The 20,631-nt window shown below is 28.7% G+C and overlaps 1 protein-coding gene across 1 annotated transcript; it reads right to left on the bottom strand.

Moving 5' to 3' along the window:
- Positions 1-1,685: 1,685 nt before the first annotated feature.
- Positions 1,686-20,255, bottom strand: LOC111681529 (protein Tube). Its single transcript, XM_023443364.2, has 2 exons — positions 19,553-20,255; positions 1,686-3,111 (listed from the first exon to the last, which is right to left on the bottom strand). Exons 1-2 carry the CDS (start codon positions 19,944-19,946, stop codon positions 1,787-1,789), a joined length of 1,719 nt encoding a protein of 572 aa, XP_023299132.2. The 5' UTR covers positions 19,947-20,255; the 3' UTR covers positions 1,686-1,786.
- Between the last annotated feature and the right edge of the window lie 376 nt (positions 20,256-20,631).

Raw genomic sequence — 20,631 nt, 5'->3', positions numbered from 1 at the left:
AGTGGGCAAGTTTATTCGACTTGTTTCATGAAATCCCTGTTCAAATTCTGTTCAATTACAATATTTATAAACACTTAAAAACAATGTCAAACAAAATCAAAAAATAATAAATAAATTATTTTAATAAAAAATTTTACAAAATATGTTTATAATGTGAATATTCAAGTCCATAAATTCAAAAGTGAACAATAGCGGATGGATTTATTAAATGCACAATGAGCGCAAGTTTACCAATCTAAATAGTCGCTCAAACTTATAAGGGTTGTGCAAATCAATTTCCATACAAGTCAATTGCTAGAATGGAAACATGCACAGGTTGCACAGTTTACGAGGGTTTTGAGCGTTTCCCATTTGTGCAAGTGGGCAAGTTTATTCGACTTGTTTCATGAAACCCCTGTTCAAATTCTGTTCAATTACAAAATTTATAAACATTTTACAGCAATGTCAAACGAAATTAAAAAAAAAAAAAAAATATTTTAACAAAAAATTGTACATAATATGTTAAAAATGTGAATATTCAAGTCCATAAATTCAAAAGTGAACAATAGCGGATGGATTTATTAAATGCACAATGAGTTTGCTCAAGTTTGCCAGTCTAAATAGTCGCTCAAACTTATAAGGGTTGTGCAAATCAATTTTCATACAATTCAATTGCGAGGATGGAAACATGCACAGGTTGCACAGCTTACGAGGGTTTTGAACGTTTAAATGAAAACCCTTTTTGTTTTTTAATCAAACAACCCGCAAGCATTTGTGCAAACACGAAAGACCCTCATACACAGCACAACGCGTTCCCACGACTATTGGTTCTCCGCTCCGGAACGACCCGATTCTCAATCGGCCAAAGATTGTCTACTCAGCAACAGTTGTATCAACCGGAAGTTTTTTCCCCAGTGAAGAACATTCAGTTACAGCCAACCTGTTACAACAACAACACAACAGGCTTGCACAAACGTAAAATACTGGTAAGTTTGTCAAGCAGCTTGTGTAGTCTATTTGGTCCTTAAAACTATACAAGTAATAGCACTAATTCTTTAGGGAAATTTTTATCCTTTTATAGGTATTTGGAATTTTTTACAATTTTGTTTTTAATTCAAATTTTTTTAAGTTTTCCCAAGAAAACAATTCTAATTCTTTGTATTTATGGTAAATATGATACCATCTTCATCACCATAACGAACTTTACATCTAAAATATATTAAACATGTGTACAATACATTTTAAAAAATGTTTAAATATAATTGATTTTGTATTATAAATTATAATTAAAAGTAGGTTTTTATTTCTTTTTTAAAGAATTTGTTATAAATATGAATTTGTAATGTAAAATCAGATACGCATATTATAATCTGAATTTAGAGAAAACTAGTTCTGTTAAAAGTTTTATTTGTTAAATTAAACGTTTAGGCTATATTTTCGAGAATAATGATTATTAAATTCATAATAAATCAGATATAACAATCAACACAACAATAACCTAAAAATCTGACAAATACGAAAAATAGATATACTACACATATTTGACAAATCATTTTATATATAATAAATGTCATGGAATGAATTACATAAACAATAAACTAAAAACTATATGTTTAAAAATCAAAAAAAAGATCTTAAAAATGAATTACAAATAATAAATTAACTTAAAACATTTAAAATGTTTTTAAATTTTGTACTTAAGAAAAAACAATTAAATACATATATAATAAGACAAATAGTAAATATATATATAATAAGACAAATAGTAAATATATGTATAATAGTAAAATTTTATAGTTGTAATAAATTACTGATTAAATACACTTAAAAATGGAACATTGTCAGTGGAAGTCGAACTACAATCGTTGACACTTTGTTCAAAGCTATTGTCACCGCTGGTATTTGTAACACTAGTTAAACTTGATTCATTGTTAGAGCTACGATTCTCTAAGAAACTTAAATTCGGTATAGAATCTTCATCTTCATCGAGCTCTGCTACGGCACCTTCGTTATCATGTTCATGTTCAATACCATTGTAGTCCTCTTCTATGGCCTCTAGTTGATGTCTGGAGGGATTTTCGTTAAAATTCATATTGGCCACCAAACAAGGTATATTTAAATCTTCATCATGGACGGCACACTCTTCAAAACTGGCCCTACGATGACCCGTATAATTTAAAGCAACTGAGGGTACATTTTCGAAATTATTACTCTGCTGAGATTGATTTTGTTGATTTACAACTTCATCTCTTTCACCATTTAGATTTAAAGCACTTATCGCTGGTAAATCATCGTTTATTTCAACATAATTTTCGCTATCTGGTTGTTCTTTTTTAAAGTCAATATTTAAAGGTTTACTTAATACTACTATTGGTATGCTGTTCATGTCTGAATGTTGCTGGCCATGGTCATGTACAATATTTGGTTTGGTATAAATTAATGAAGGTGTACTATTTAAACTATCATCATCGTCTTCGTCGCCATAAGGTTGTGGTATTCTTTCGGAACTATTATTCAGTGCAGATAATTTTGGCAATACAGTTTCACTTATTTCCGATGAATAGTTCGTTGTTGTCATAGTTGTTGTAGTTGTAGTAGCAATTATACTATTTGTTGAATTCATTAGTGCCGACAGTTTGGGCATATTATTTGTGGAGACAGAAGACAAAACTGACATACTTTCATTATTCGAATGTGTATTCAATTGTTGGATTTGTTGTTGTTGATGTTGTTGTACTTGTTCTTGTATTATATTTGGGCTCTTGTTGTTTATATCATTTTTATTGGCAGTTTGTTGTAGTAATTGATTTGATAGCTGTTGCTGTTGTTGAAGCTGCTGCTGCTGCTGTTTTAATAATCTCGCTGATTTTAATAACCTTGGCGGGGGTTTTGGAGCCACTGTCATTGTTGTCTCTTCAGTATTATCATTTATAGTTGGTATTTTTTTATCAACAATTTTATGATATTTCGTATAATAGTCTTTATTAATATCAATACTTATATTTTCTTGTAAATCTTCTGTATTAGGATAAAAGCGTGTATCATTTACTGTCTCTTGAATATCATTAAAAACATCTATTTCAAATTCAAATTCTGCAGCAGGGCCATTTGTAGGTCGTTGTGGTTTGGGTTCTAAAAAAATATTTATTTATTGTTATTTTTTCAAATATTTTGCTTATATAAATGTTATGAATATGATTTTAGGTCTGTAATAGCTTTATTGATAGTTTATTGTAGGAATTTTGTATGGAAAATGTTGAGCAATAAACTTAAAATAAGCGATTAATGTCTTTATAAATACAGGGTTAAGTCCTGAATGAATGAAATTCTATAAATACGTTCTACTCTTTCGTTCAATTGATACTTTTTGAAGTATGAAACTAAACGTGGTAGTGTAGGGTATCTTAATTCGTACTATACATATTTACATTATTTTATTTATAGCTGCCTTATTTATAACAATTTATAAAATGTTTATAAGGAGTGAGATCGAAAAATTCTTAACATACATATATGTTTATAAAAAAGAAACCACTAAACTTACAGCTTTATTTTTTTTATTTGATTCAATTATTATTACAATTTAAAAAAAAAAAAATATTTTTATAGTTTTAATCACTAGTGATGAAATTTTGAACCCTTTTCGGAAACCCTTCCATTAACGTTTTTATAGTGCTTTCTGTCACTTTGCTCGAACATGTAGTCCATCTCCGTTTAAAATCTACCACACTTTTGGACACCTTTTTTGTACTCTTCAATTCTCTTTTAACAAGAGCCCAACATCTCTCCACTGGCCTTAGCTCCGGGCAGTTTGGAGGATTTGCCTCTCTTGGTACAAATACCACATTATTGTTCTTGTACCACTCAAGGGCTTGTTTACCATAGTGACAGGATGCCAAGTCAGGCCAAAAATAAGTGGACATTATGATGTACTTATGAATGGAAGCAGCCTTTTTTGTAAACATTCCTTGTTGTAAATTTCGGTATTTATAGAGCCCGTTGTAACAAATGATTGGCTTCTTTTGCCGCAACTGCATATTGCTTGCCATACCAAGAACTTTCTGGGAAATTTTGTCTGCTTTTGGGTCCTAAACTTTTCTTTAACATTCCCTCGAGCATCAGCAACATAAAACTTTTGACCTGGAAGTTGCGAAAAATCTGCCAGAACATACGTTTCGTCATCCATTATGCAGCAAGAATATTTTTTATAAAACTTGACTTCAATTTCCGTGCTCTGTTTTTGGCCTCTAAATTTTTAGCAGCGTTCCTGTCAGGAACTTTTTGAGCCTTGTATGTTTTTAAACCTGCATTAGCTTTAACTGTTCGTACCAAATAGTCCGAGCACTGAGCTAACCGAGCTGCTTTCCTACCGGATGTGTTGGGAGCTCTTTTGAAAATCGTTTTATTTTTTGGGCTTTAGAAACATCATGTGGACTATTCCTTCTACCTGAACCAGGTTTTCTATCAACTGACAAGTTCTCCCGGTACTGTTTAATAACATTGGAAACAGTTTGACGGCAGACCTTTGTATGCCTGGCCAACTTTTTGTAAGACCAAGTTGGGTTTAGTTGAAAATATTTAATAATTTCAGTACGCACTTTTTTCTGGTCACATGAGGTTGAAAATCAAGATTTTAGCATTTAATAGTTCTATAGTGGTATATGGTGATGTCCCCATACTTAGAGTGGCTAGGATGGTACTTAGTGTTAGATTTATTGAACAAGAATCAATATTATAAAATTTTAAATAAAATTTACACAATACTCCCCAAATAGATGGAGTTTCCGTTATGTAGTTTTGTTTATCAATACAAATTGACCAAAAAACCCGGATTATTTTTGTTATATAGATTTATACCTCGCAATACTTTTTTCTAGGTCCAAATCCATTAATTATCTAATATATCATGTATCTAATTCAAAATTACTTATTATTTTCGAAAATTAATGAAAGAAACTATAGATTTAATGTTAAGTCAAATATTGATAAATTCTGATAGGTATATAGGATAATAAATCGGTTAAGAAATGTCCAAATTTAGTCGTTCCACTACTAAAATATCTAAAAAATGTTATTCTAATATATAAGAGTAATAAAAATATTAAATATTAAAAAAGAATGCAACAATATTAAAAAAAATGAACAAAAAACCTAAAAAGGCAAAATACTTTATTCACCCAAAAAATTAACAATACGTTCACATTTTATCAAAAATCGCGTTAATTAATATAACGATTTTACTTTTTATGGTAGAAAATTAAAATATAAGATATTCTTTAAAAAATGCAACAAACAAATTGCTTTATTTTGCTAAAAATAATTGTTCACATAAAGTTTTTTCTTTAAATTTATAAAATTTTACATAAGCAAATTACTTAATTGATTCACTGTACATACACTATTTACAATATACCTACCATTGTAAAAAAATGTAATTTGTTGCCAAAATATTCAATAAATTTTTTGTTTACACTATTCAATATTTGAAATAAAGATATTTTAAACAAAAATATATATATTTGTAAATATGCATTTGTGTTGTTTAAATAATTCAAAAACTTATACAAAATTAAAATTTTTAAAAATGCGTTCACTCATATATAATAAAAGACCTAGGGACCTTATTCATAACAATTTATCAAAGGTTTATTAGACAAATTTTCATACAAAATTGGTTATAAGGAGTGAGATCGGAAAATTCTTAACACACGTTTTTCATTACATTTTTCAACCAAAGTATTATTTGATATTTTTTTTGATCAATTACCTTTGAAAAACATGTCAGTTATTATGTGTAATGTCAATTATATTAATTTTTTTGTTAATCTGATTAAAATGAGTGACCAGAAAAAAGTGCGCACTGAAATTATTAAATATTTTCAACTAAACCCAACTTGGTCTTACAAAAAGTTGGCCAAGCATACAAAGGTCTGCCGTCAAACTGTTTCCAATGTTATTAAACAGTACCGGGAGAACTTGTCAGTTGATAGAAAACCTGGTTCAGGTAGAAAGAATGGTCCACATGATGTTTCTATAGCCAAAAAAATAGAACGCATTTTCAAAAGAGCTCCCAACACATCCGGTAGGAAAGCAGCTCGGTTAGCTCAGTGCTCGGATTATTTGGTACGAAAAGTTAAAGCTAATGCAGGTTTAAAAACATACAAGGCTCAAAAAGTTCCTGACAGGAACGCTGCTAAAAATTTAGAGGCCAAAAACAGAGCACGGAAATTGAAGTCAAGTTTTATAAAAAAATATTCTTGCTGCATAATGGATGACGAAACGTATGTTCTGGCAGATTTTTCGCAACTTCCAGGTCAAAAGTTTTATGTTGCTGATGCTCGAGGGAATGTTGAAGAAAAGTTTAGGACCCAAAAGCAGACAAAATTTCCCAGAAAGTTCTTGGTATGGCAAGCAATATGCAGTTGCGGCAAAAGAAGCCAATCATTTGTTACAACGGGCTCTATAAATACCGAAATTTACATCAAGGAATGTTTACAAAAAAGGCTGCTTCCATTCATAAGACTTCATAATGTGTCCACTTATTTTTGGCCTGACTTGGCATCCTGTCACTATGGTAAACAAGCCCTTGAGTGGTACAAGAACAATAATGTGGTATTTGTACCAAGAGAGGCAAATCCTCCAAACTGCCCGGAGCTAAGGCCAGTGGAGAGATATTGGGCTCTTGTTAAAAGAGAATTGAAGAGTAAAAAAAAGGTGTCCAAAAGTGTGGTAGATTTTAAACGGAGATGGACTACATGTTCGAGCAAAGTGACAGAAATCACTATAAAAACGTTAATGGAAGGGTTTCCGAAAAGGGTTCAAAATTTCATCACTAGTGATTAAAACTATAAAAATATTTTTTTTTTTGTAAATTGTAATAATAATTTGAATCAAATAAAAAAAAATAAAGCTGTAAGTTTAGTGGTTTCTTTTTTATAAACATATATGTATGTTAAGAATTTTTCGATCTCACTCCTTAGTTAGTTTGAATGGAGGAAGTACATATATGTATATATTAAATCCGAATAAATACATCTAGCCTCTATTGGGTATATTGTGTGTTCCGCAACCAGTGCTTCAGGTGGGAATCTGCTCTACTAGACTAGAACAGTAACCAATAATCAACTAACTTAAAGTACATATTTATTGTAAGGAAATTTATTCGGTTTTTGAACAACATTAACAATAAAACGTCATTTATCTTCAAGAGTAAAAGTAATAAATAAAACATGCTTTAGTAACTTTAAAATTTTCAAAATAATATTAAACAAAAATTATTAATGTTTGTTTATAGACGACAATAGACTCAGCTATAAAAATATTTTTTATGAAAGTTTTACTATAAAAAATCAACAAACAAATAATTTGGGCAGACATTTAGTATTAACAGTGATGACTCATATAAAATTGTTTAACCATATCACTCATACAAAAACACTAGTTTACAACGATTCTTGTTATGAAAAACATACTGAGGCCTTCTTAGTAAAGAAAGAAATTGAAATTAATTCAGGATATAAAATGTTGAAAATTATAAGTCAAAAAGGATTATTTCAATTTGTATTTATTTTTTATCTAAAACATTTAATGGTCTTTCTCACAACACTCTAACAATGGTTTCCTATTACAAAAATATTAAAAATTACGTCGAAGAAAACTTTTGTATTGGTCAAGAGTTGCCATGTTTATTAGTCACACTTCCAAGAGTTTTTCGGAATAGGCTTAAATAAGAATGTAAGAAATGAAGAATTAAATATTTGATAAAACCAGAAAATTCTGGAATAAAATATTAATAATATTTTCGTAATTTATTTATTTTTTTTTTATTTAAAAGAAAAAAATTAAACACAAATAACGCAAACAGAAAAAAAATTGTTTCTTGAGTTGGCTGTAAAGTTCCGAAAACGGTTGCATGCACTAAGAAATCAATTTATTTTACTTAACATTTTTTTCTAGCTGCTGAAAGAAGATGCTGAATGAAAACCACAATTTTAAATAACTATCGGACATAGAACTTTCCATTTCATTAGACAACAGAAAGTATTAATTTGAAAACTTGTGTAAATTACCAATTTAGTAAAATAAAAAATAGACAATCTTTAAATTTCGTGTTTTTTTTTTTGAAGAAATTAAGTCAAACTTAAATCCACTCAAAGGCAGACACAAACAATAAATTTGTTAATTGCTTTATCAATACAACAGATTTAAGTATGTATGTATGTATGTATGTATGTATGTATGTATGTATGTATGTATGTATGTATGTAGGTACATAAGTATGAATATGTACGAATACCAGCATAAAAATACATCAATATTTTTTCTCTTTTTATAGATTTTTTTTTTGAAATATTACAGGATTATGTATTTGTACAATAATAAATATAAAAATTTCATACACATACATATATATTTAGGCTTATATATGTATAGGTTTATATATGAATGAAAGTATGTGTATTTGAGAGTTTTCTAATTGTATTTGGTCACTTAAAACTGTCAGATAAAATTATATAATACACATTAAACTGTGGCCACAAATTGGCACTTTAGATGATGACTAATGTCATAAACAATTTATTTTAGCTTTCTATGAATTTACACAAAAATATTGACATACGTATGTATATACACACAAAAGTATGGCATAGATATACATTTTTTTGTATCTGTGTAATTCTGTGAATCTATTGTATGTCAGTATATAGTTATATGTAAACATTAAAGATATGACAAGGGAACAGATAAAATAAACATTTCTTATTCCTAATTATTAAGATTAAATTAAGTATTTATGAAGAAGGAATTTAAAAAAATTTTTATTTATGTAGAAAACTATTATTAAATATTAACAAAATATTTATTTAATTAGAATACTTAAATTTTTTAATTATTACATCTATTAAAAAATTGCTTTATGTGAGATGTATTTGATAAAATTAAGAATTTTTTATTTAAAAATGTCATCAATAATTTTTCCAAAACAATTTTTTTGGAAATATTTAACAAATTTTTGTTGAAAGAACTGATTTCCGTACAATACGTTAAAAAGAAATTCCATTTAAAACAAAAACTATTAAGTCCCTCATCATACTGTTTAATTAACAATAATTGTCAAAAAATCTTATCTGACAAGTTCTTTTCTATTGAAACTTTTAGAAAATTAATATAATTCTTCCAACTAAATCACACTACTAAATTTTTTTTGTTTTCTTATTTTAATTCATTTTTTTATTAACCTTGTTAGTCCTTTTTTAGTTAGTATTTTATTTCCTTATCTCCTTATTATACATTTCCTGTCACATTGATTGTTCTATTTTATTTGTTTATTCGTTACTTATTTGACAGGGTAAATGGACACATCTCTGTAGATTTAGAAAAAATCAACATAAATAAGTTAAAATAAAAAAGTAGAGAAAAATAAAAAAGCTGGTCATACATCAAATTCACATCTATTTACTTAACAAGTTTATTATTCTATTCTTTTTTCAATTAACCATCTAGAATTCGAAAATATTGTTTCTTTAAAAATATGTATGATAAAGTTATATAGAGAGAAAAAAGTATCAGCTTTCTAATGATGTAAAGTCGTTTTTTTTTTTAATTTTAGCATAAATTGTGACGAAACTGATTTAACACAGCGTGAGTTGAAATATATTTGAATGGTTTCATTTTATAATATATAGAAAGCATCATTAAATATTTCATGTTCAAGTGCTAAACATGTAATACGTTTATACATACAAACACATATGTATATATGTATGTACATCTATTTATCTTTTCCTGCTACAGGTTTTTTTATTTTGTTTTTTTATTTATTTCAAAATGGAAATAGAAATAAGCTTGAGGTCTCTAACAAAAATTTAACACGACAAATGTTTTTATATTATTTTACGTTTGTCTAAATTAGTCACTCAACATTATTGAAGTAATTTGCCACAAATAACATTTTTATTTTTATTATTGTTGTATTTATTTATTTGTTTTTGCTGTTTCATTTATTTTAGTTTTATTTCATGTTCACTGGCCATTGTTTATTTGTAGGTGTGTTGATTTAGTAAAGAACTTTTAACACGACAACTTAAATACCATTTTCTCTAAATATTTATTGCTGAATTGTAGTGTTTGCGTATCCCAACACACATAATTGAACAGTTCCAAATAATAAGGTTTTCAAAAATTTTAAACTAAACACAGACAAGGCATATAATTTCAGAACAAAATTGTCATCAGAAATGCTTAAAATTAGGCATTAGTCAATTTCGTTTATCATTATCCATTTAAATATAATTGATATAAATCAAGTATTAATATTAAGTTAAAAAATTTATGTTTATTTTAAAGTAAATTTTTAAACATGAGTTTCCCTGATTCCATGAACTGTCAGTATGTTCTCTAGCATTGTATTCATTCACTTTTTTATAATACATACATACCGTATGTAGTAATGTTTCCTTTTTCTTTCAGAATACTTAAAACCATTTATACAGTATATGTTTATACAATCCATACAAATACTGTATGTATAGTACATATACAGTTGTTCTATTGTTATTATTGTATACATTGGTGGCTAACATATTGTATTTGTTAAATAAATAAATCAAACAAATGGACATTCACTCTCAAATACATGCATGTCTTTGTCCAGGCATATAAACCTGTACATACATATGTATATAGTATGTGTATACATTCAACTTAATAAACAATTGTAGTGATTAAGTTTTTTTACCCTAATATTTGTACTTTTTTCGCAAACAAAAATTATAATAAACATTTAGTATGTGTGTGGTGGGAGGTGTATTCTTGCTGAAGGCGGAAATCAATGAGCAAATATGTTAAGTGTTGTTCAGAAACGTTTGAGAAACTGAAATGTATGAAGAATAACATTTATTTTTAGATTGCTAAAATAACTTTAAATATTTGTTTCGTCTTTAAGTTCTTTTAATATTTGTAACATTACGACTTAAATTGTTGGCTATTTAAACTAAACTACTTAAACTAAACTAGAACTGAACTAGAACTGAACTAGAACTGAACTAGAACTGAACTAGAACTGAACTAGAACTGAACTAGAACTGAACTAGAACTGAAATAGAACTGAACTAGAACTGAACTAGAACTGAACTAGAACTGAACTAGAACTGAACTAGAACTGAACTAGAACTGAACTAGAACTGAACTAGAACTGAACTAGAACTGAACTAGAACTGAACTAGAACTGAACTAGAACTGAACTAGAACTGAACTAGAACTGAACTAGAACTGAACTAGAACTGAACTAGAACTGAACTAGAACTGAACTAGAACTGAACTAGAACTGAACTAGAACTGAACTAGAACTGAACTAGAACTGAACTAGAACTGAACTAGAACTGAACTAGAACTGAACTAGAACTGAACTAGAACTGAACTAGAACTGAACTAGAACTGAACTAGAACTGAACTAGAACTGAACTAGAACTGAACTAGAACTGAACTAGAACTGAACTAGAACTGAACTAGAACTGAACTAGAACTGAACTAGAACTGAACTAGAACTGAACTAGAACTGAACTAGAACTGAACTAGAACTGAACTAGAACTGAACTAGAACTGAACTAGAACTGAACTAGAACTGAAATAGAATTGAACTAGAATTGAACTAGAACTGAACTAGAACTGAACTAGAACTGAACTAGAAATTAACTAGAAATTAACTAGAACTGAACTAGAACTGAACTAGAACTGAACTAGAGCTGAACTAGAACTGAACTAGAAATGAACTAGAACTGAACTAGAACTGAACTAGAACTGAACTAGAACTGAACTAGAACTGAACTAGAACTGAACTAGAACTGAACTAGAACTGAACTAGAACTGAACTAGAACTGAACTAGAACTGAACTAGAACTGAACTAGAACTGAACTAGAACTGAACTAGAACTGAACTAGAACTGAACTAGAACTGAACTAGAACTGAACTAGAACTGAACTAGAACTGAACTAGAACTGAACTAGAACTGAACTAGAACTGAACTAGAACTGAACTAGAACTGAACTAGAACTGAACTAGAACTAGAACTGAACTAGAACTGAACTAGAACTGAACTAGAACTGAACTAGAACTGAACTAGAACTGAACTAGAACTGAACTAGAACTGAACTAGAACTGAACTAGAACTGAACTAGAACTGAACTAGAACTGAACTAGAACTGAACTAGAACTGAACTAGAACTGAACTAGAACTGAACTAGAACTGAACTAGAACTGAACTAGAACTGAACTAGAACTGAACTAGAACTGAACTAGAACTGAACTAGAACTGAACTAGAACTGAACTAGAACTGAACTAGAACTGAACTAGAAATGAACTAGAACTGAACTAGAACTGAACTAGAACTGAACTAGAACTGAACTAGAACTGAACTAGAACTGAACTAGAACTGAACTAGAACTGAACTAGAACTGAACTAGAACTGAACTAGAACTGAACTAGAACTGAACTAGAACTGAACTAGAACTGAACTAGAACTGAACAAGAATTATTAAATACAATTACAAATAAACATACATTAAAGTGTAAACTGTTCATTTGTTATGCTTAAAATAATTTGTATTTTCCATATGTTAATATAATACAAAATCTTAAAATTTACATGCAAACATTTACACAATTTATTATTGACATCCCAAACAAAATGCATATCTTTAAATTTTAAATTTGAGATGAAAAGAAAATCTACAATGAACGAAAATTATAATGGTTCTCCATCCTCTTACAAAGAAATCACAATGATGTATTACTTAGATGGTGGGAAGATATACATATTTTTTTTTTTTTGTAATTGGGCGGGAAGGGATGCATATTTAATAGAAAAATCAACAACAACTTTTGATGTTGATTGATTTATAAACAATTTTATATAGATGATAAAATTTAATATCTAACCATAAAGTATATTAAATTAGCAATATACAATCGAACAGATGAGACTAAGTGGCAGCAAAATAGCAAAATAAGTAAACATAGACACTTCATACCTAATATTATATATTTATTCTATTAGATTTCTTTTTTTATAATAATTACATTTTTCCACTTATTTTTATTATACTCGGTGAATAAAGGTGTCTGTATCATGTCATTATATTGACAAATGTTTATGTTTGTCTTTGGTATATAACTAGAATTGTAACAGATAATATTGTTTTTCTTTGGGTTAAAATATTGCCCAGAAGAGTAAATTTTGCCACGCATTTTCGAATTAAACCTATTGTATAATGCGTTACACACTAAATGAGAAAATTAAATATTTTTCATTGGCCATAGAAAACGCTTAAATACATATTAATTTCGCATGTGTGACTATTATTATTTAACGTTGTAAAATTATTTACTATTATTCTATTCTCCACAAAAAATTTAATTACCAAAATGTATAATGATAGAGGTTAAAATGCTAAAATGTACTTACACATTTAAAACATTATTTTAACACGGTGATGTGAAGCAATTACTTACACAAACGCTTACAAGTAAGTAGAAAAAGTAGATGTTATAATCGCTTGAAAAGGATGACTAATGAATGAAAAGGTATTTTTTTAACACATTATTTAGAAAAACTTATTAGAGTACTTCGAGGTAATCCAGTGTTATTTTTCATATTTTAGAACATTTTTTATACCCACCTTAAAGTATACAAATAAGGATCACTATCTGAGTCGATTCAGATATGTCCGCCTGTGTGACCACAAGCTACAGGCTGCAATTTCAAAATAATTTGACACGTGCCCTTCTTTGGTCCATTATAACCGCTATTGACAATGGTTGAAATCGGTCAATTATTTTGCCTAGCCCCCATACAACCGTACGCACGAATAGGGCTTTTGGGCTCTTAATTAATCAAATCGTCAAAATTTAGTTTTGTAGAACTTTAAACGATACTACCGATTTTTAAAATTATTGGGCTAATACATTTGAAGTTATAGGTGGGCCCATATTTACCCCAACTCCACTATGAACCCTCTTGTATAAAAAAATCTCTTTTTTTGTAAACAATAAGTAAAAATATTCCTGAAATAAGTTAAAAAACAAATTAAATATATTATTTATTTCAAAAATAATCCATAATTTTAACATGCTGAATAGTGTAGGGTATCATATGGTTGGCCATGCCCACTATACATTCATAATTGTTTTTATTTAAGATTATCACTTATTATAGCACAGTTTGTAAATTTAAAATTTATTTTTTTATTGTTGCTCTTTTTACTTAGGATAATATTCATAAGTATATGCCAACCTATTTCATTCTTAACACCTTGACGGTATAAACACATAAGAATAAAAACAATTAAAAGTGGTGGACACAAATATAGGTATTTATTAAAAACAAAAAAAAGAAATTTGGTTTAAAGTTAACAAATCCTGTATATTTTTATACATAAGGAGTGAGATCGAAAAATTCTTAACATACATATATGTTTATAAAAAAGAATCCACTAAACTTGCAGCTTTATTTTTTTTTTATTTGATTCAAATTATTATTACAATTTACAAAAACAAATATTTTTATAGTTTTAATCACTAGTGATGAAATTTTGAACCCTTTTCGGAAACCCTTCCATTAACGTTTTTATAGTGCTTTCTGTCACTTTGCTCGAACATGTAGTCCATCTCCGTTTAAAATCTACCACACTTTTGGACACCTTTTTTGTACTCTTCAATTCTCTTTTAACAAGAGCCCAATATCTCTCCACTGGCCTTAGCTCCGGGCAGTTTTGAGGATTTGCCTCTCTTGGTACAAATACCACATTATTGTTCTTGTACCACTCAAGGGCTTGTTTACCATAGTGACAGGATGCCAAGTCAGGCCAAAAATAAGTGGACACATTATGAAGTCTTATGAATGGAAGCAGCCTTTTTTGTAAACATTCCTTGATGTAAATTTCGGTATTTATAGAGCCCGTTGTAACAAATGATTGGCTTCTTTTGCCGCAACTGCATATTGCTTGCCATACCAAGAACTTTCTGGGAAATTTTGTCTGCTTTTGGGTCCTAAACTTTTCTTCAACATTCCGTCGAGCATCAGCAACATAAAACTTTTGACCTGGAACTTGCGAAAAATCTGCCAGAACATACGTTTCGTCATCCATTATGCAGCAAGAATATTTTTTTTATAAAACTTGACTTCAAGTTCCGTGCTCTGTTTTTGGCCTCTAAAATTTTTAGCAGCGTTCCTGTCAGGAACTTTTTGAGCCTTGTATGTTTTTAAACCTGCATTAGCTTTAACTTTTCGTACCAAATAGTCCGAGCACTGAGCTAACCGAGCTGCTTTCCTACCGGATGTGTTGGGAGCTCGTTTGAAAATGCGTTCTATTTTTTTTGGCTTTAGAAACATCATGTGGACCATTCCTTCTACCTGAACCAGGTTTTCTATCAACTGACAAGTTCTCCCGGTACTGTTTAATAACATTGGAAACAGTTTGACGGCAGACCTTTGTATGCTTGGTCAACTTTTTGTAAGACCAAGTTGGGTTTAGTTGAAAATATTTAATAATTTCAGTACGCACTTTTTACTGGTCACTCATTTTAATCAGATTAACAAAAAAATTAATATAATTGACATTACACATAATAACTGACATGTTTTTCAAAGGTAACTTGATCAAAAAAAATATCAAATAATACTTTGGTTGAAAAATATAATGAAAAACGTGTGTTAAGAATTTTTCGATCTCACTCCTTACAATATAGGTACCTACCATTGTAAAAAATTTTGTAATTTGTTGCCAAAATATTAAATAAATTTTTTGTTTACACTATTCAATATTTGAAATGGACATAATTTAAACAAAATCTATATACAGTGAATCAACTAAGTTTTTTGCCTACCTTTTTTTAAGAGAATTTTATTTTTTGTTCATAAATAAAATTCGAATAAATAGGTAAAAAGTAAATATATGTTTTCCAATTAAAAATAGAGATTGTGTAAAATGAGAAAAATTAGAAAAAATATTAAAATACAAATTTTGATGCATTTGTTGTTGCATTTTATTATTTTCCATCATAACTTGCACATCAATAAAATATTTTGCATATTGAGAATTCCGATTAATTTCATTGGGTTTTTCAAATTATTTTTTAATTATTTTTGGAATTTATTGTTTTATTATTAAAAGGAAGAGTGTTAAGTATTTTTCAATTGTAATTTGCAAAAATCATATCCTCATTGGGTGAAAATGAGATGTTATTTGCCTTAAATATTTAAAGGATAATGATGAGGCAATTTCGATTTAAAAAATTATTTTAGATTTCTAAAATAAGTGTAAATCAATAAAATATAATTATGAAATGTTTAATCAATAAGATTAAAAAATACAAAATACAGTAATAGATGAAATGATCCAAAGAATTATTAGAAAAAACGCACTGAGTGCTCTTTCAAAATCTTTAACTGCCAAAGGGAGGCGACTTGTATCCAAGGAAAACTATTTATTTTTAATGAAATTTTACAGTTAGGTAGATTTTTTACTCAAAATCCAAAATTAAATAAAAATTTCAAATTTTCTTATTAAAAATCCCGGAATACCCAAAAAAGTTTTTTAAAAATCCCAAAAATGGGATTTTTTGGTTTTTTGCCTATTATATCCATACCAGGGCGGGGTTATCGGGGTCACTATAATTTGATATCGACTATGCGATTTGAAAATTTTTTGCTCAAAATTGAATTTTCCATAAAAAATAGGGGTTTTTTGGATGGACCTGGTCCCCTCGGTATCAAAAATTTTTAGGTTTTATTCATTTGTCGTATTTTATGTAAAGTCAGCTTTGCAAAAAGTATAAATTCTATATACATCTTCTTAGAAACTTTTTAGATAACTTAAGAAGAAAAAGATACTTTTTTCCAAAATTGGCAATCGCCTTTTTTAAATTTTTTAATTAAAATGCCTGTAACTTTGGACTCAGTCATGATTTTTACATAATTCTTTTACTGCTTGATGTATAAACTTGTTGTTAAGCGAATAAAAAATGGCGAAAATCGGGAATATTTGGACCCGCTATTATCAAAAAACTAAAGTAAGGACGGTAAAAATTTTAAAATTTTAATATTCAAATGCGAATATTTGCTAAACTATAAGAGATAATTTACTGCGACATTTTTTATAGTGCTCGATGAGGAGATTCTATATACATTATATTTTTTTTTAAATCGGAACTCAAATGAAGAAATAGGATCGTTTTAAAAATTTAACATAGCCGAGGTGTCCTTATTTGAGGACCCCCTGCCGGGCCCCTAGTTGTCCTATAAGGTCCAAATTCAAAACCTAAACCCGACAACACCTCCTCTTTGTGCATACCATATTTCATTAAAATCGGATTAACCGTTTAGAAGTTACCGAATTATTTCCCTCTTTTTTTCCTATACCACTGTGGATCGCTATAGCAAACATTCACAGTATTTACTCAATCCAAATATTTACAAGATAAAACCATATGTCAGATTTAATAAGAATTTATTAGTTGGTAAAATAATATATTAATATCTATGTATATACTTATAGTAACATAATATATTGCTAACATTATTTATTTAATATGGTATACAGATTTCCGTTAATCTGTATACCAATGATATGTATTAATACAAAAACCGGAAATATTTGATTTGTGAGTTTGATTCGAAAATTGATACTCATACAATTCATTTTATTTGTGATCAAGTGGTTAATAACTGCACTAAAAATAATAACACAAACACTTGAACTCATACATATAATGATCACGTTACTTTCTTTCTAAATAATTGTTGTGAAATCAAATAAGCATGCATAAATACATACATATATGTGGTATAATTTCAACTAAAAAATTTGTCAAATAAAATTATTTTATATAATAATACTTATGAAAGTTTAGAAGTTATTAGATTTTTATTTTACATGTTTTTTATGTGCTCGATTAGGGATTAAATTAATTAATTAATCCTCAAAAGTTGTGCACGTTTAAGCGCCCAATTTAGGTGGTTTAAACTTGAGCAAGTGATTAGTTTGAATTATGGGGACTTGAAAACAGATACGTTTTTTGTTGTATTAGGTTTGATCTTGTACTCAAAAGCATCAATGTTGATTAACATCAGATTAAATTTATTTATAGATTAATTGACATTTGATTGCCAACTAAAACCCTGCTTTATGAAAGGTATAATAAATTCAACTAAGTTATGTCAGAATTAAAAAATCGAAAACGAACATGACATAAAAATTCACAAAGGCGTATTGTAGTATACATATGAGCAATAATCAAAGTGTTTTAAGTGATTTGAAATTAAACTAAATATATTGTTAATATTTTTGATAAGAATAAAATGTAAAATATTTTTTTACAGAATACACAAGACTTCCAGTCTATAAAGTGGAAAATTATAAAACTTTAACCCCCATTTTCTCAATGCCTTATTATATTTTATTGTAACGATAAATTACAATTTTACATACACAAAAAAATTTAACCGGCAGTATATCTACCTGTTAAATGATATACGGAAGTTAAGATATGGGCCCTAAGTCTTCCTTTCTAAACATAATCGGTTTTTTTAAGTTTATTAACAAAACATGTGTCACTAACTAACCAATTCACCTTTTTTATTTTTTGGCAATATTTTAAAACTTTTGGATACTTATTGGTTAACTAATTTCTTTACAATCCTACTATGTATTCGTTAATATACCAGCTAAAGATACATAGAAGATAAAATCTTTACAAGCCCATCCGTGCGACATCGCTTTATGTATTAGAAATTGGTTGGTGAAATTTTTCACCATAATAAATTTATACCCTACACCACTATAGTGGGGAGGGTATTATACGTTTGTGCTGATGTTTGTAACATACAAAAAATATTGGTCCAATACCCACCTTAAAATATACCGATCGATTCAGAATCATTTTTTGAGTCAATTAAGACATGTCGTCCGTCTGTCCGGCTGGCTGGCTGGCTGTCCATGTAAACCTTGTGCGCAAGGTACAGGCCGCGTAATAATAATTTGAATCAAATAAAAAAAATAAAGCTGTAAGTTTAGTGGTTTCTTTTTTATAAACATATATGTATGTTAAGAATTTTTCGATCTCACTCCTTAAATAGTATATGTATGTTTGTAAGTATGCATATTTTTAGCGATTTTAAAGTATTTTTCCACTTTTAGTTTTCATTAAGTTATTGGTATCTATTTATTAACTAATCTCAGTGATATTTTAAGAACGTTTAATTAAATCAGTAAATGATAATAGTTATCAAAACGACTATTCAAAAACATTATTTTAATAAAAAAAACTCGACCTTATTATACCCTACCCCAGGACGGACTTGGTCAAATTGACTCAAAAAATTGTAGAAACATTATTTATTAAAATTTGCAATAATCTACTATTATAATATTTTAGGTTTTTAAATGCTATATTAAAATAGGAAAGCCCATAAAGGTTTATGATAATGATTCATTTATTGTATATTTTCATTTAATATTAAAAAAATTCCTCCATGTCAAAAGTAAATCATACTCAAATACCAATAAGAAACTTACCATTTAAAAGTTCTGCAACAAAATCCGCCGCTCGATATAGTTTTGATTGTACCAACAAATGCAAGAGTACACCCAATGTGGGTCGTTCATGTTTACGTCCGGACGAGCCCCATTCATCGAAAAGAATTTGTGAGTACAGACGTGATTCGCCAGGTCGACGTATTGCATTCTCTATTAAACGTATATGATCATTATTATATTTACGTTCATATGCCGAGCCTGAGGCAATTTTCTCCAAATCTTGTGATGTACCAAATGTTTGATTGTTCAATTCTTTTGGTATTATTTCCATTAGTGTCTGCCAATAATTGTCATCGTCGAGTATAACAGCCAAATTGTATAAATCTTTAGTGTGTACATTTCGCAATTCTGTATTGCGGTTATAGAAGGACATTATTATTAATAGATTTTTTTCCTTTTCAACAATTTAGCACAAATTTTGCATAAAAGAAATGCCGACAAAATCTTATCGTTGTTTAGTTTTTTTTACACAAAATCACTGTAGTCGTTTGTTTAAAAACAAATTTAGCACTGATAAGAATTAAACATTATTATTAATTATATGTGTGAGTTTATGTTATTTGCCAATTATTTTGTTATAATAAAGAAAAATCAACAAGTTTATTGTACAATATTACTACACCCAAAAAGCGAGCGGCTATTTTTTCGCGACGGTACTTTCGTATTTCTTCTTCTTTCGATGCTTTGTTGTTTTTGTTTTTAATGTACAGCTGATTAGTGCTGGTTTACACAGGGAAAATTTTATTTGGAGACTTTTGATTTTACATAATAATAATAGATAAATCTCTCTAGCGGTATGGAGTTTCTTATACTCGGAAACTTGTTTTATGTTGTAATTTTTCATTTGTACAAAAACAAATCAATTCAACTAGACCTGGTCTACACTAGGAAACTTTTGTTGAGAAACTTTTACTTAATTCTTTTTTGAAGCTTCCTTAGACCTGGTTCACACTGGAAAACTTTTGTTGAGAAACTTTTGATTTTGTGTGTGAGAGAAAGAGATGGTTGATGTTTCTTTCTCTCACGCACAAAAATCAAAAGTTTCCAAAAAAAAAAGT

This window comes from Lucilia cuprina, chromosome 4, assembly GCF_022045245.1.
Source record: "Lucilia cuprina isolate Lc7/37 chromosome 4, ASM2204524v1, whole genome shotgun sequence".
In the NCBI taxonomy this organism is placed as follows: domain Eukaryota; kingdom Metazoa; phylum Arthropoda; class Insecta; order Diptera; family Calliphoridae; genus Lucilia; species Lucilia cuprina.
The sequence above is the reverse complement of the archived record's forward strand: the minus strand, read 5'-3'. Positions and strand labels throughout refer to the sequence as shown.

Coding starts and splice junctions, on each gene's coding strand:
- LOC111681529 (XM_023443364.2), bottom strand. CDS start 19,946: ATGTCCTTCTATAACCGCAATACAGAATTGCGAAATGTACACACTAAA. Junction 3,112..19,552: donor TGTTGCAGAACTTTTAAATG/GTAAGTTTCTTA, acceptor ATATTTTTTTAG/AACCCAAACCACAACGACCT.